The 16,400-nt window shown below is 42.5% G+C and overlaps 1 protein-coding gene across 1 annotated transcript in view; it reads left to right on the forward strand.

Moving 5' to 3' along the window:
• Positions 1 to 9,455: 9,455 nt before the first annotated feature.
• LOC306785448 (serine/threonine-protein kinase VRK1-like) overlaps positions 9,456 to 16,400 on the forward strand; it is a gene marked incomplete at its 3' end in the record, with an annotated part of 36,394 nt that continues 29,449 nt past the window's right edge. Inside the window, exons 1-3 of the mRNA XM_079279827.1 lie at positions 9,456 to 9,581; positions 14,312 to 14,470; positions 15,086 to 15,141. Of these exons, the coding sequence (XP_079135953.1) occupies positions 14,341 to 14,470; positions 15,086 to 15,141 (186 nt within the window). The 5' untranslated portion in view covers positions 9,456 to 9,581; positions 14,312 to 14,340. The remainder of the gene's footprint in view (positions 9,582 to 14,311; positions 14,471 to 15,085; positions 15,142 to 16,400) is intronic.

Raw genomic sequence — 16,400 nt, forward strand, 5'->3', positions numbered from 1 at the left:
ATTCATCTTCTTTTGGGGCCAAAACTATTGAGAACGTAAATAGTACATTTGTATTTATAAATACCATAGTATATTTACATAGTAACCAGCTTCTTTTTTTTTAAATGTCTCAAACTATCTTTGGAAAGTATCTACAACGTAACGTTAGTAATGTCTGTCATGTTATGCGTTCACGGCTGGACCCCCACCCTCCCGGTCTTGGAGTACGAGTGACATTTCATGGATTCAATATCGTCAGTTAGTCACATGCACACTGTGCTCATCATGAGTATGGAGCCTCCATGCACACGCTGGTGAATGTCCTGCATGGCTGCTGTGGCTGTGCAGTCATCAGTCACAGCTCATGCTTTTATTGGACTTTTCAACTGTCGATTTTCTTCAATTTTAAACAGGATTCTTACTTTGAACGAAGACTGTCTTTCCATCATCTTGGCTCGAGCTGAACTAAACACGCCACAGCCTGGCTGGGGTGAGTTTGGGCTTTTTGGTTTGGGTGCGGCGCACGGCCACAGAGGAAGTGCAACCTGGCCCCAGATGGTACACTTAATTTACGTGTAGCAGTTGCGTACTCTCCGTTGCGTTGTGTTTAATTCAGGACACGATATCTTTTGATGGCTCCAACCAGACGTTTATTCATCGGACAGAATATAGCTGGTAAAAGACAGAACAGCTTCAGTGACTCTCATAGACAACGTTGTGGTCACAAGCTCCGGAACACATGAAAACAGCTTGCTTCAGACTAGTTCATGAAAGCTGGGCGCACCACTAGTCTGCAAGCAGCCAGCAGAGGGCGCTGTTACACACAACCCACTTGTCTCCATGGGGAACTAATGATACGTTGTAAATGATATTTAAACAAGGAAATAATATGAAAATGATAAGGATTAGCAATAACTTAAATAATACTATAATAATACGAGCAACCAATGGCCAGTGATGGCAAGTGGAATCATTAACTCTGTGACATACGCACACAGGGGCCTGGGGGACCTAGTGGTCAACTCAAACGTCAAGCACCCTGAGGCCCCAGGGCATAGTGGTCAGCGTACAACTCAAGCACCATGGGGCCCTCACATTGCAAGCGCTGGGGAGACCATGGAGGTCAGCTTATGCTTAAAATGTCCAGGGGCCACACACTATAGGTGCCAAGGGGCCCAGAGTCCCTGTTGGTCAGAAACGCTTCTCTGTTACTTTAAACCTGGATAATATAAGGAAAACACATCAAAGCCATGTATAGTACAGGTCTCACTTAGCAAGGGAACCAGGTTCTTGCTGGGTTGAGGACTTGCATCTCTTCACCTCGTCTCTAAGCTGCTTTGTGCTGAATATCTGAATCATGTCCTTGAGGACCCCCTCGGGAGCAATTAGAAGGCAAGCTATGACGCGAGTCACTTTCAGACAAGATGAGCCTGCTGTGTGTTGTTTACGGTTTGATTTATGGGCTCCTAAACTCCCTCGAGACCAATAAAGAATCGTGTTAATAAGACTTTCAAACACAAGAAAACATATGAAGTTTTATGTTCAAACAACAGATATGATTCTTCAAAATAAACAAATACCACCGCGTCAGGAGTTCTGTCTGCCAGCAGAAGGTAAACATCATCACACTAATGATCCGTCTATTAAACCCCATCATCAGAGACACGAGAAACAGAGTCACTCCTCACTGCAAAACACATCGATATGTATTCTAATAACTTAGCAATTAAGGGTATAACGTTGTGTCCCAACCTTTTACGGAAAAAAGTTTTGATTCACTTTTCAAATTCCAAAATAAGTAAATAATGAAGTATTACTGTACAGCACGCTCCATTGAAGTCACACTGGAATCTCCTTCTCAGACTCTGAGAGCACAGAGAGGGTGTGTGTGACTGCCTTGCTGAAGAAAGTGAGCCCGGCGGAGGCGGAGGCGATGGCTACTGTCAGGAGAGCCTGAACTATTTTATTATTTTCAGTGGCAAAAAATTGTACTCTAAGGATTTATCTAAAATTAAAATTGAATCTGTTGAGATGCCTCAAGTGGCATCTACAAAATTCCTAGGAATTATTATTGATGAGAGTTTAAGTTGGAGTAAACATATTGACGTTAGTAGAAAATAAACAAATCTATTGGAATAATAAGGAGGGTTAGACATCTTGTCTCTGCAAACTCTCTCCTTATTACAGTATCATTTATCCCTATCTTTCATATTGTAATATAGTTTGGGCAAGTACTTTTCCTACTACTCTGCAAAAAATGTTGGTCCTCCAGAAACGTGTTGCTGGGATCGCAACCCGATCAGAGTAACACTTCTCTTCTGCTCCTCTAGTTCAGAAATTGCAGATTCTTACCATTTATGACATAAATATTTCACAAACTTGTGTTTTCAGTTATAAGATACTTTCAGGGGAAGGGAATATTCCTGATCATTTCAAGACCTACTATAAATTCAATTCACAGGTTCACTCTCACTCAACTCGTCAATCTTCACATCTTCATCCTCCTAAGTTACTGACTAGCAGAGGACAGCTTTCAATAAGATTTAGGGGAACCAAACTATGGAATAACTTTTCCCACCTAACAAAATAATGTCCCTCTGTAAAATGTTTTAAAAGATGCCTAAAAAAAAAATGTGATTGCTGTTTTGTAACAGTTTGTTTATGTATGAGTTTTCATATCTTTCTTGTTTTAGCTGTTATATTACACATGCACACACACACGCTCACTCACACTCGACACAATTACATTATTATTATTCTTTTTTTCTTTTCTTTCTTTCTTTGTTTTGTTGTAATGTAATGTCTTATGCATATTTTATTTTTTCTTTGTAATTTTTTAAAATTTTAACATTATATAGGTGGAGGCTTCAAATAAGCCAAGTTGGCTTTCTGTCTCTTCCTGCACTGTGATATTCATTTATTTATGTTATGTTTGATTATTTAAAATTTAGTTGTTTGAATTGTGCAAAATAAATAACAAACAAATAACAAAAATAACAAACACACAGAGGCTGTGAGAGGGAAGGTCTCACGCTGCTGTGGAGAGTCCAGAAGAGTTTTGTTTACTTTCTCTACTTTGAGACTTGTTCATTTCGTAAAGTGTGGATTTTTCCTTTTAAAGCATATACGTGTAGGATTCAGGGAACGCTGATGGTGTCATTATTCTGTAGCTATTACTTTTTTTCAATCGACATTTACTTCATAATTATAAATGAATGCAAAAACATTGTTCAGTGAGGAGGCATGCAGGGTGACTGGGACATCAGGAACTAGTGGCAGCAGCTGGTGGCTTTGGGCTAAAGCAGGGGTCTCAAACTCCCAGCCCGCGGGCCGAATCCGGCCCGCTACGTCATTTTAAAGTCAGACTAATAATCATAAAAATATCTCCATAGTCTAAATTATGAGATAGAAAATCGAAGTTATTTGATAGAAAGTCATAATTCTGAGATAGAAAGTCAAAATGATGAGATTGACAGTCAAAATTATGAGATTGAAAGTCAAAAAAATGAGATTGAAAATCTAAATTATGAGATTGAAAGTCAAAAAGATGAGATTGAAAATCTAAATTATGAGATTGAAAGTCAAAAAGATGAGATTGAAAGTCAAAATGATGAGATTGAAAGTCAAAATGATGAGATTGAAAGTCAAAATTATGAGATTGAAAGTCAAAATTATGAGATTGAAAGTCAAAATTATGAGATTGAAAGTCAAAATTGTGAGATAGAAAGTCAAAAAGATGAGATTGAAAGTCAAAATTATGAGATACAGTTAAACAGTTAGAAGCAGCTCTTTGGCTGGTTACTGTACATTTAACATGGAAATGTATTGTGAGTACATTGAAGACTACTTTAAACTGTGAATGCAGAGAGTTATTTAACAATATGTTACGAGTAGTTAGATTTACAACCGGCCCTTTGCAGGCGACCATGATGCTGATGTGGCCCGGAGTGAAAATGAGTTTGAGAGCCCTGGGCTAAATGGTGACGAGGTGGCCCTCACAAGATCCAACTGTGATCCGTTGACCAGCGTCTCGATTGGCCGATCTGTCGGGCCAACAACATTGGTCTGTATGGTCCGGTCTGAGTTGTCCACCTCTGATATGATGGATGTGACGCATTAGGATTTTATTGCAGAATCTATCCGTACTGGTTGTTTACGACAAGCTTCTAAACTGAATCGACTCCAAAGCAACATTTGAATCACATATTACTACCAATAAAACGAAACAGTCAAAAACATCTCATTTAGATTTATGGTTCAGTTCAAGTAGCATTGGGAGCTCCTCTCTGCCTCTCAGGGTTGGGTCTTGGGTTAAACACACAGAGGAAAAAGTCACAAGTGCTTAAACAGTTGAGTTCGTTGGAAGGACGCAGATTAACAGATGTGAGCGGTCGTAGCATCGCAATGCAAAGCCGCACATGCGTCTCTGTTCATGTAGCACAGCCTCCTTCATGCAATGGTGGCATGAAACGAAGCAAACTACAGTTAAACATGTCTCCAATTTCCACTCGCTGGGCCACATCAAGAAACGTAAGGACCAAATTATGTTTGGTTTGGGATTTTACATTTCAATTTAGCCTCAGGCCTAGAAGCCATTAAGGCCTCATCTGAATCCTGGTCAGTGCTTGCTCCCTGGAGCAGAAAGTATGCTTTTATTAGCATCAAATCATACACAGCATTCAAAGCGCACACACACACACACACTGGCACAGACCCAGCCCACGTCCAATAACGGCGAAACAGCATCTCATTACTGGCCATTACATTTGTATTACTTTCATTTGAAGTGGCGATACGTCTCGTATTCACAGCCGGAACAAAGTCACAACATGACATGGTGACACAGCTGCATGATGGGAGCTGAGAGACAAGGCCGGGAACAAATGATTCATCAAATGAAACCGTTTGTGGTTTATGACGGGGGGACGGGGGGACGGGGGGACGGGGACGGGGGACGGGGGGCAGGGTGTCTGTGATTTCTGACAGAATGTAACTCCCACTGTGCTGACATGTGTGACTACTGTAAGTGATTAAGAGCATACATTTTGAGTGAACTTTGTGTTTTGATTTTTTATTGGCGCCAAAATGTAAATGCATAAGAGCAAGAGGGTGGAAAGAAAGAGGCTGAAGAGAGTAAACCCTCCATCTCTGAGGCACAACCTCCACACGGAGTGTCTCTTGCTGATGGATGCAGCACATTAACTGGCTCATTATCAGCCTCCCACCATATGGACTCTGGCCGGTGTGGGTCAGGGCCACAGACGCCCCGATACACGCCCCCCCCCTCCAATTAGGACAATTATGCCATCTACATCATGAGGGCCGGTTACACAAAATGATGTCATGCCCTCGCCGAGATTGGTGTCATCGAGCCCAGACGACCAGAGGCGGTGAGAGAGGGGAAACCGCAGCGTCGCTCGGCAGGCGCACGGCCGCGGGCTCACGGAGCAATTACCCCGGGTGAGAGGTGGAGGAGTCGGAGGGGGGTTGGGGCGGGAGAGAGGAAAGAGAGGTAGAGGGCAAGTGAAAAGGAAGAAGACAACAGGGAGAAAATGGTAGATAGATGGAGGCAGGCGAGGGTTAGAACCCGGACCACAGCGAGAGCTTACAGTATCAATGAAGTTAACATCGTTGACTTTTGAATTGATTGGGTGTGAGTCTGTGGTATCCCTACTGGACAGGGACGAAGAAGTGAAGAGTCTCTTTCAGTGAAGAACTGGTTGAAGGAATAGTTCAACATTTAGGAAAATATGCTGCAGAGCAAAACAGCTAGACTGCTTATCTACAAAGTAAACAAACACACCTACGTACAACTCTAAAGCTCCCAATGAACACACATCTCATCATTTCCAAAGGGGGCTGCCCAGGATACCTGCATGCACATAACGATTAACATACACACCTGTATTGATCATGAGAATAAAAGACTGGCAGAAACCTGCGTGGAAATAATTTCATTATCCATTATTTAAACCTGCACCCTCTGCAAAAACAACAAAAGAGAAGAAGTTACAGCATCAGCTAGAACATTCGCAGCAACATTCGGGCAGAGGAGAACCACAGCCAGGACTGATCAGGGCAGACTGTCAGACGCTGCTGCAGTCAAATATGAGAGATAAAGAGATCCTGGCGCTCGGACACACTACCTGATTTGTCCACAAAGACCGCCAAAACCAACACACAATGAAATTTCCTCGTAGGGAGCTTTGAGATGTTATTAATGATGCAGACGCCAAGACATCCAGACCTTTAGTCCCTCTGATGCATCAAGCTCAAAACTCCTTGATCCTACATTTCCCATAAAGCAATAAATAAACATTTTTGCATTAGATCCTCCCTGCCTCGTACATACCCACGCCACACATCCACTTCCTGACGCAGGTCTTTACGTCGTAAAACCCTGATGACATCAGAGTTATTTTGTCAGACGTCTTCTGAGCCACAGAAGGTATATACAGCTGATTGTCCTGTGTGGAATGACTGGTGGCACCTTAAAGCGCAATTAGATACAAGCTCAGTTAACAGCAGGTATTCAGACACCATCGGCTCTCTAGTGCAATAATTAGGCCACATTGATTGTAAGTGTTGTTCCATTGATCTTCAGACAAACAATCCGATCTTTCAATCCAGAGCAGACCTACTTTCCCCACATGTTTGCTTATGACTGTCTGATGTTCAACCAGTGATGTTTTTATTTTTCTTCCCTTCAATGTAGAATCCTTGAGTCTTAAATTAGGCCCTGAGGGTGCCTGGAGATCGATTGGCTCACTGCAGGTGCACGCCGAACAGGAACAACAAAAGAAGTGTTTTCCTCCTCTCCTTTCATCGAGCTTGATTGGGAGCGAATGAGTGGAGAGAAATGCGCTGGTTCGTGTCCACCGCCGGTTCCAGCGCTGCATTCTTGTTCCTGCGGCCCGTGTTCATTAGCCAGGCACGGTATTGAACGTGTTGTACGGCAAAACGGAGATCAAGCTGGGTTACAACGGGGATGACTCAATCCCCGAAAACAAACTGCCATCGATTGGTGTGAGTAAGTAGCATACAAGAGGCAGCTCTGAAGGCCCAATCCCCCCTCAGAATCCGGCACTGCCTCTACTCTCACCTTACCGCACGTTGCTGCCCTTATTGACTGTTTGGAGTATTGGATGGACAAGGTGGGAGGGATGGATGAAACCCACAGCAGGCTGATAACGTTTCACAAGGCTGATACACAGTAGGGTATCTTTGTGAAGCTGGAGTTACCTATGATATCAAGACATTAAGAAACACACAGCATTTCCTCTGAAGGAAAAGCATTGAGACCATTTGAAGATGCTACGAGCTACTCATGAGTTAGTTTCATGGGAATGATCTGTGAAGCAGGCTGACCCACCGGTTCAATGGCAGGGAACTCAGAGCAACATTGTTGCCTTTAGATGAAAATGAATTTGGAATATTACTGAACAGTGAAAGGAATGAATACATTTCTATGCAGGGGCAGACTTGATATGACGAGTGAAGCACACAGGCTGCTGTAAACAGTGTTCATTGTGCTCAGAGAATAAAATGACAGCGATCGATAAAAAGCACAGCCTCTGCAGCTGAGGTGATATTCAAATGGTTTGTGTGAGATTTCTTAGAGGGGTTTATTGATGTTTGGTTGATATGTTCTTCAATGAAAATCATTTCATTTTAACAGGTTAAATCATGCCTCTTCACAGCTGACTGTATGCTCTTGAAACTACTGTAGAGCAGAACCCAACGCCATCACTTCACACAACTGTGGCAACTCGACTGAATTTAGCGATCATGACACTGAGAAAAGCTCTGATGCTGAGAATCGTGACAATTATATCAGTGATTCTACACCAGTTACTAAATGGAATTTGACGTAAGATACAATATTTTTGAAGAACACCTTTGGATACTTGGGAACAATTTGCACCAAAATATGACCAAAATATCACGTGTGTTGGAGATGAAGATACAGATGTGAATACACAGCATATTAGGCAAATCAACGGATAATAATAATAATAATAATAATAACTTTATTTATATAGCACCTTTAAAACCAGAGTTCACAAAGTGCTCTGACAGTCAAAGCAGCAAAAACAAGACGACAACAGAAAGCTCAGTGGATACGTTACAAATAAACTAATAAATGAAATAAAATAATAATCTTTGAGGAAGACGGACACAAAAAGGAGGACTTTCCTTTTCTTATTATTGTTTATTCTTATTATTTCTGAACTATTGTGAAGTCCACACATAAACTATAATGGAAGAAAACATGGATTGCTCTCCAGTAGACTTCAGCCACCAGCAGAGCTACGAGTGAGAACGGACAACCACCAAACTGAGGAAACGAGTGAGAGACGTGTGTTGACCACATGTATGGACCACAATCTAGTGAACTTCATGTGTGAGTGTTCATTTTAAACAAAATGTGATGTGTGAGAGAGAGGGATAGAGCAGACCTGCAGCGCTGTAACTCCTGAGCCGCGGGTTGCCGACCCTGGCCTATACCGTTGGTTTCCCAAATGTTTCAGTTTTTCGCTCCTTAACTAAATCAATGTTTACCTGTAACGCCGAATCGCAAGTTGGATATGGACCTTTGACGTGTACAGTCCAACCAAAGTATATTTATTACACTGTGATTGTTTCAATTACAGGCTTTTATATCACAGTATTTCAACAGACAAATGTAAAATTTTATTTAGTGTATTATATATTAGTGCTGGGCAACGATTTCAATTTTTAATTGCGATTAATCGCAATATTATATATATATATATATATATATATATATATATAATATATATATATATATTTATATATATATATATATATCAATATATATATATAAATATATATATATATATAATAAAAATATATATATATATATATATATATATAATATATAATAACAATAATAACAATATATATATATTAAAAAGAAAATACATATATAAAATGATCCCTCTGATTTATCTTGTGATTCTAGGGCTGTCCCAACTCCCAAGACTGAAAACAATGTTTGTTTGTTGAGAGACTGCTTTCATTGGTTTTCCATTACATGAAGCGCTTCTATCTGAGCTGCTTTTATCTTTAAATGCATCTTATTAATCAAGGTGTTTTCATGTTGGATGATAAAAAGTAATTTAATCCTCTGTATGTGAATAATATTACCATGAGTATGATATAAGTGTTCTAAGACATTCCCAGCCTTGAATTTTAAAAAGATCAAACAGTTGATGAAAGCATCAGGTTTTGAATAAAACCCATGATTTGACATGAATAATCCAGGGTTAGTGTTTAATTCTTCAAACATAGACTACAGCCAGCGAAATCTTCACGAGTGCATGGCATGTTTCCTATTGGCTGGTGAGTTGTTGAGATACTTTCTTCTTGTATGTCATTGGCTGTGCGGCGTGGAGGGCGGCACAACCTTCCGGAAGTGATGATTGTTTCTGTTTCTGTTTGAAAGAGTTAAGGGAGAAGGCTCTTCTGTGAACGTTCGCTGTGAAGTGTTAATAGTTAGGACCGTCTATCGATACACTGCTACACAGAAGACTCAACAGACCGCGTCACGTGACTGTGCGGCTGGGGTTCCTTCGGAGGTCGGTTCGTATTCCACCTCACAGTTCACGTCGCGAGACGTTAAAGACTCTTGCTAAGTTAGCTAACGTTGCTTTAGCTAACCGGTCTGCTGACGTCAGCCACCAGCAGGACTCAGATACGTGTCTCGAGGTAGAACAATACACGACCATTGTTTCCGTCCCTTTTAAAATGATCGTTCCAAAGTATTTCATACTGCAAAATACAGCCGTGATGAAAAAGTGCAGAACTAATACTTCAAACTAATAGAGCCCTGTATCTGCAATATGAACATGACAATATGTATTTCTTCTCAGGCTAGTATTAGTACTACAGAGTGATGATAGGCAGAACACTTCACACAGACACCACTGTAATAGTGAGTTACTCTCACAGTCGGCACAGTTCAGGCCATCACACACAACGCTGTACACAAACACTGAGAAGAAAGTATATTGCCTTTATTTAAATGTCAATATATAAAGAAGTATGCACAGAGAAGCCAGAATCAGAACCGTTTATTGCCAAGCAAGTTTTCACCTGCAAGGAATTTGTCATGGCAGAAGGTGCATAACATTCAACAACAAACAATAACATTTAACTATCAAATAACATTTAACTATCAAATAACACTTAACTATCAAATAACACTTAACTATCAAATAACATTTAACTATCAAAATAACATTTAACGATCAAATAACACTTAACTATCAAAAACAGTCAGCACAGTGCAGGAAATAGAAACATATTTGAAATGTACAATAAGATATGGAATATAGGATACGGAATAAAGTGCACACAAAAACAGATAACAGGACTGTAAACCAAGTGAAGTGTATGAAATGTTAAAAGTGACGAGTGTGTTTAAGTAGAGAGACAGGGATGTGCAGGGGAGAGACCAGAAGGAGAGAGACCAGAAGGAAATGTCCTGGGGAGGACAAAGTCAGTGGGGGTCCCGGGCTCTGTTAATGAGCCCGACTGCCAACGGAAAGAAACTGTTCATGTGGCGTGAGGTCTTAGTTCTGATGGACCGCAGCCTCCTGCCAGATGGAAGGGGCACAAACGGATCATGTCCAGGGTGGGAGGGGTCGGCAACAATCTTTCGTGCTCGCTTCAGGGTCCTTGAAGTGAAGAAGTCCTGGAGGGACGGCAGATTGCAGCCAATCACCTTCTCAGCAGAGCGAATGATGCGCTGCAGTCTGCCCTTGTCTTTGGCAGTGGCTGCAGCGTACCAGACCGTGATGGAGGAGCAGAGGATGGACTCGATGATGGCTGTGTAGAAATGCACCATCATTGTCTTTGGCAGGTTGAATTTCTTCAGGCATGAAACAAAGGCATGGGCCCCTGCTGAGCTGGGGGAGGGGGGGCTGGTGGGCTGGTGATGGTTGATGGGGCTGTGGGGGATGGAGTCAGGACCGTCCCATTGTCTTTGAAAGCGGCAGTAGTACTCATTCAGCTCGTCCGCCAGGCGGAGGTCGTTTATGGAGTGGGGGGTCTTAGGCCATATCCACACTAGGCCGTGTCTCGTTGGATGCAGAGTTCTCAAATAGAACCGATCTCCGTCCACACGGGAGTTTTCAGCATTATTGGAGCATCCACACAGCAGCCTTCGAAGGCGGACAGCACGTGACCATTAACGTACACTGGGCATGCGCGTGATGGTGTAAACAGGAAGTGGATTGCTTGCTTAGTTAAAAAAAAAAATGAGAGTAATAAAGTAGTCTTTAACAATGAAAGGTTGTATTTGATACTTAAGATCTTCCTCTATAACCTCAAACAGGCACAGTTCGTGGAACGTTTTAGAAGTTTTATTTTTCAGACGTAGTTACAGCTCTGCGGGTCTATCTCTCTCTCTCTCGCTCTCTCTCTCACATCAACTTTACTTTAAAATCAACACTTACACGGAAACGTTTACTCGATTATGGTCCATAAATGTGGTCAACACACGTCGATCACTCGCTTCCATGTGTTGTCGTCGTGGGGGCTGATGAATGTAACGTTAGCTCCATTGGGGTTTTCCTTCATGAGATACGGCATCAGGGGATAAGCTGGGTCACCCAGCAGAAAAAACAGGGACATCATCTTCGCCCTCTATCAATTCTTTAGGGCATTTGCTCCATCTTTTAGGGCACAACATCATGCAACAGCTCCGACTCGCTAGCTTCTAAGCTCATTTTAACATTACCGCCAATGGGGAAATGCTAACTGCGATTAGCATTAGCGAATATAATATATCTTCGTACATATTTTCAGAAAGAAATACTTGCAGACTAAGGTCTCTCAAGGCTACCAAACGGAAAAAGTAAAACGAATCAGCGTCTCTCACTCGTCTCTCACTCGTTTCCTCTGTTTGTAGCTGTAGCTCTGAATAGCATTTATTGCTAACTGTCGCTTCAGACAGCCGCTCCGTGGGGGCTGATCGCCGATGGTCAAGCAGCTCGCTAATCGCTCGAAGAACAGCTCGCCTCCTCCGCATGTAGGCATTAGCAGCATTGTAAAATGACGAATTTAACTCCACAATAGCTGCTACTACAGACAACAAAACAAGCAAGGCTTGCTTTGTTGTCGCTGCTGGTCGCCCGGCTGTTTTGTTTTCTTCCGGGTACGGGTCACGTGATAGTGAGTGTGACGAATCAGGGACGGAGACGTCATGGCTGGTAATAACCAATCCAGTAGCGAGCACGGGTGTGGGCTCATTTTTTTCTAACAGACATCCGTATCCAACGTCTACACTGAACCAAAACCCCGGGGTTCTCAAATACCTACAACCTCGGCAGAGTTTTCACGTTCCTCCGTTAAGGCTGCTCCAAAACTCCGGCGTCGTGTGGCTGCTCAGTGTAAACGTAGGGAAAGTGGACAAGTGTGGACATGGCATTAGGCTTGTAATTGGTGATCTGTCTGAGACCTCTCCAGACAGAAGCAGAGTCATTGGCTGAGAGCTGGTGTTGCAGTTTCTCAGAGTACAGACGTGTATCATCTCTCACCGCTTTGCTAAACCTGTATTTCGACTCTTTATACAAGTCCTTGTCCCCACTCTTGTCCCCAATCACTTTTATACTACGTTTAGAGCTTTATCAAGAATACTGTGTTAATTCATTGAACCCAAGAGACTCACGTTAGGAGTCACGGTTCGGATCATTTTTCGGATCAACAAAGAAAAGGGGAGGAGCCAAATATAACTTTGCTTTCCATTTATTAATTAAAGAACTTCAAGAACACTTAAAGCAAAGAACTTTGGGCTATAGTCTTACATGAAAACAAAAATATTGAAGATATCCAATTTGAAACAAAATGAAATAAATAAATAAAAATAATACATTCAAGAATTCTGTTAAGTTTAAGTGCAACATGAGGTATGTTGACATCCTCGTCCTTTCATCAATACTGAAAGAAAGAAACAGCCAGTGAGCTTCCACTGTTTACACTGAACTGAACTGCTCAGCAACAACTTGGGTCTATGTTTACTTCCTGTCAGGTTATGTCATTCAAATACACAATAATGCTTACCATTACTGTGACATTATTTTCAAAAAGATGAGAATATCTCCATTGTCTGGGGAGAGGGTCGACCTTTCTGTGGTGACTGGAATATTATTGGGCCTGTCTAGCTTCACTCTGATGCTTCTGTCAGCACCTGAACCAGGTGTGTGTGTGTGTGACGCTCACAGAGGGGGCGTGTCTACAGCGCCGGACTAAGAATCACTCCGCCGTGGTGAAAGCAGTCTCTGCAGTCTTTTCCTTTTCATAGAGTTCTGGAACAGCTTCACACTGAAGTGGGTGCGTGAGTGGACTTCATAGCGTGGCTCAAGCACTTTAACCAGATTTAGAAATCCTTTGTTTTCTACACCGGAGTGTCCGCCTTCGCTGACAGACCGGATGGTCTCTTTCTCTTTTTATGTGTGGACACATGCCCGATGTTTTGCCGTTGTCGTTTGTCTCTTTAAATAACGCCTACATACCGTAACGGTTTCGTCCACCACCCTCATCCGTCATTATACGTTACAGGGAAGACAAAATGTTCCCAAACTTGTGACTTAAATGACGCCGCGGCTTCTGACGTTCCTCCGCTCGCCATGACTTCACCGTTAAATGCTTCTAAGCTGCTCCGTTCACGTGAACACACTACTGCTTTATATCTGTTCACTGACACTCTGCATTGATATTCGGGGACTTGTTACTTGAAAAGGAACAGCAACAGTCAAACTTTACACACTATGATGATTACACTGTAAAAATAAAAATTTAAATACTCGATAGATCCGCGGTTCACGAATGATCCGAACCGTGAGGGCTGATCCGAACCGTGAGGGCTGATCCGAACCGTGAGGGGTGATCCGAACCGTGAGGGGTGATCCGAACGGATCACGGATCGATCCGTGATCCGTGACACCACTAGTTAGCACCATCGGGTTAACGCTGTTAGCACCGTTAGCTACGAGACGCAGACATGTTGAGAGCTGACGAGAGGCAATCGAAATGCTCTCAATCTCTGATCTCTGATCGTGCACCTTCAGCGCTTCTTGTAACTGAATAATCACAAACTGTCCAAACAAGTGTTTGCACTGAAGTAATTAGGCGTGGCAGTTATGTGATATGGATGAATGCTATGTGTGTACATGTGTACATGTGTAACTGTACCTCTGTGTTTCACATGACACTGGAGTGGAGTGGAAGAACTTTGTCTGAGTGGTTTGGGATCACAGCCACCTCAGAATAATAATGTTAATCTGATTTGTATTCCCTCCTGTAGTATATCAACATATTTTCCTAAAAGTCGTCATGGCACCGCCAAAAAAGAGGGTGTTACCTAAAGCGCTACCAGAGGGCTTCATACTGACGGACAGTGAGAAGAAGAAGTGGAGGCTGGGCAGGATGATTGGTCACGGTGGCTGTGGGCTGATCTATCTCGGTAATGAACCCACATGATGACACCCAGACACACACACTCTATACACAGCCACAGAACACCTCACTCTCTTTCTGTCTCACACACACACACACACACACTCTATACACAGCCACAGAACGACTCACTCTCTTTCTGTCTCACACACACTCTATACACAGTCACAGAACAACTCACTCTCTTTCTGTCTCACACACACTCTATACACAGTCACAGAACAACTCACTCTCTTTCTGTCACACACACACACACACATACATACACACACACACACACACTCTATACACAGCCACAGAACAACTCACTCTCTTTCTGTCTCACACACACACTCACACACAGTTTGTGGGAGACACCTCTCTGATTGATGGTTCTCCTCTTGGTTGTGAAAGCTGCTCACAGATCAGATTGCAACAAGACTTTCAACTCTCCAACTTGTCGTTTGTTTCACAACAGCTGCTTACCCCTCTGATCTCAGACCTTTAATGTATCCATCAGTGCTCCATACAGTGGTTTGTTCATTTCTTCCTGGTTTTGGTTACAGTTAAAGCCAATCCACAGAGCCTGATGTAGTCCAGGAGTTAAACTCAACTCTCTTCTCTGTCTCCTGTTGTCCCAAAGCCTCCCGTGATTTGGACCGACCTGTTGCTGCAGACACTGACTTTGTCATAAAAGTGGTGAGTACATGTGGGCTGCACACACACAGCCCATCTTCAGAGTTGATGCTCTTTTATATACTGCAAGATGCTCTTACTGCTGTAAGCATGCAAGTGTTCATGGCACAGTGACGTTTCCTCTGTTCTGCTTTTGTTTCAACTTCATCAAACATCACGTGATCTAGTTAAACGTCACTGTGAGACAATTGCAACAGATGATCAAAGTGAAGTTTGGACGACGCAGCAACATGAAATGTACACATGCGCTTCTGTTGAGGGGAAGTAGAGCATCCTAAGCTAGGGAGAGGTTAACCCTAACTCTAGCTTAGGTTGCATGGACGCTGTATTGTCCACTTCCAGTTAACTGGTGTGGGAGAGCTTCAACGGTTGATTGAGTGAGTAGAGTGAGGCTGGAGTGGCAGGTGTATTTCAGGCCAATATTCAGAACCAGACTATTAGGTTGCTGTCCTTTGACATTAATCTTTCTGTACAAATGATATATTATCAAGTTCAGTTTTATGTGATAGAAAGACTACAAATAGCTGACAATCAACAATATCGTCCCCATTCACTTAAAGTGCACATGGATGCACTTGTGAGTCTGCAGGCCTCTGGCCTCTGTTCTACCTAGAGACACAGAGGAGAGATCTGATTGGATAAAAGCTCTACTTAAAACAAGCTGCACTGGAAGCAGAGCAACTGAGGAAGACGGTAGCTGTGCAATGAGAACATAAGATAATGGGAAAATATTTATATAAATTATAATACATGTAGTGTATTTAAGAACAATTAATAAATTATAAAATAGCTATGACTTTGTGATTCTGTCTAGGCCAGCAGAGAAGGCCTTGCAGGCCCTGACGGCCCACCACTGAGTCACATGGTGTTGAGGTTCAGCCTTTTAGCTGCTCAGTTTAACTGAAGCCTACGACTGCTGAGGACAGTCTTTAACAACCCACACCTGTCTAACTCGTTTAAGTTTGATTGGAGTTAACGTTGAGCTACTGAAAGTTATCTGAAACATACATTGCATGTGAAGTTGCGTATGGCCCTGACTCACTCAAGGACTACAGGTAATGAGGCTGACATGTGTCTGTGTCGCTGCATCAGAACTCTTGTAGAATATACTCACATGTACATCCAGAGAGATTCTCCTTTCTCCTCTTTGAATTCAAACTGAAATTTTCTTTGTCAAGATGTCATGTGTCATCATGCCCATGTGGACTGTTCTTATGTTGGGACACTGCGTCTGACAGGCCGTGGTGGAGGTCTCGCCATGG

This window comes from Melanostigma gelatinosum, assembly GCF_949748355.1.
Source record: "Melanostigma gelatinosum genome assembly, chromosome: 12".
In the NCBI taxonomy this organism is placed as follows: domain Eukaryota; kingdom Metazoa; phylum Chordata; class Actinopteri; order Perciformes; family Zoarcidae; genus Melanostigma; species Melanostigma gelatinosum.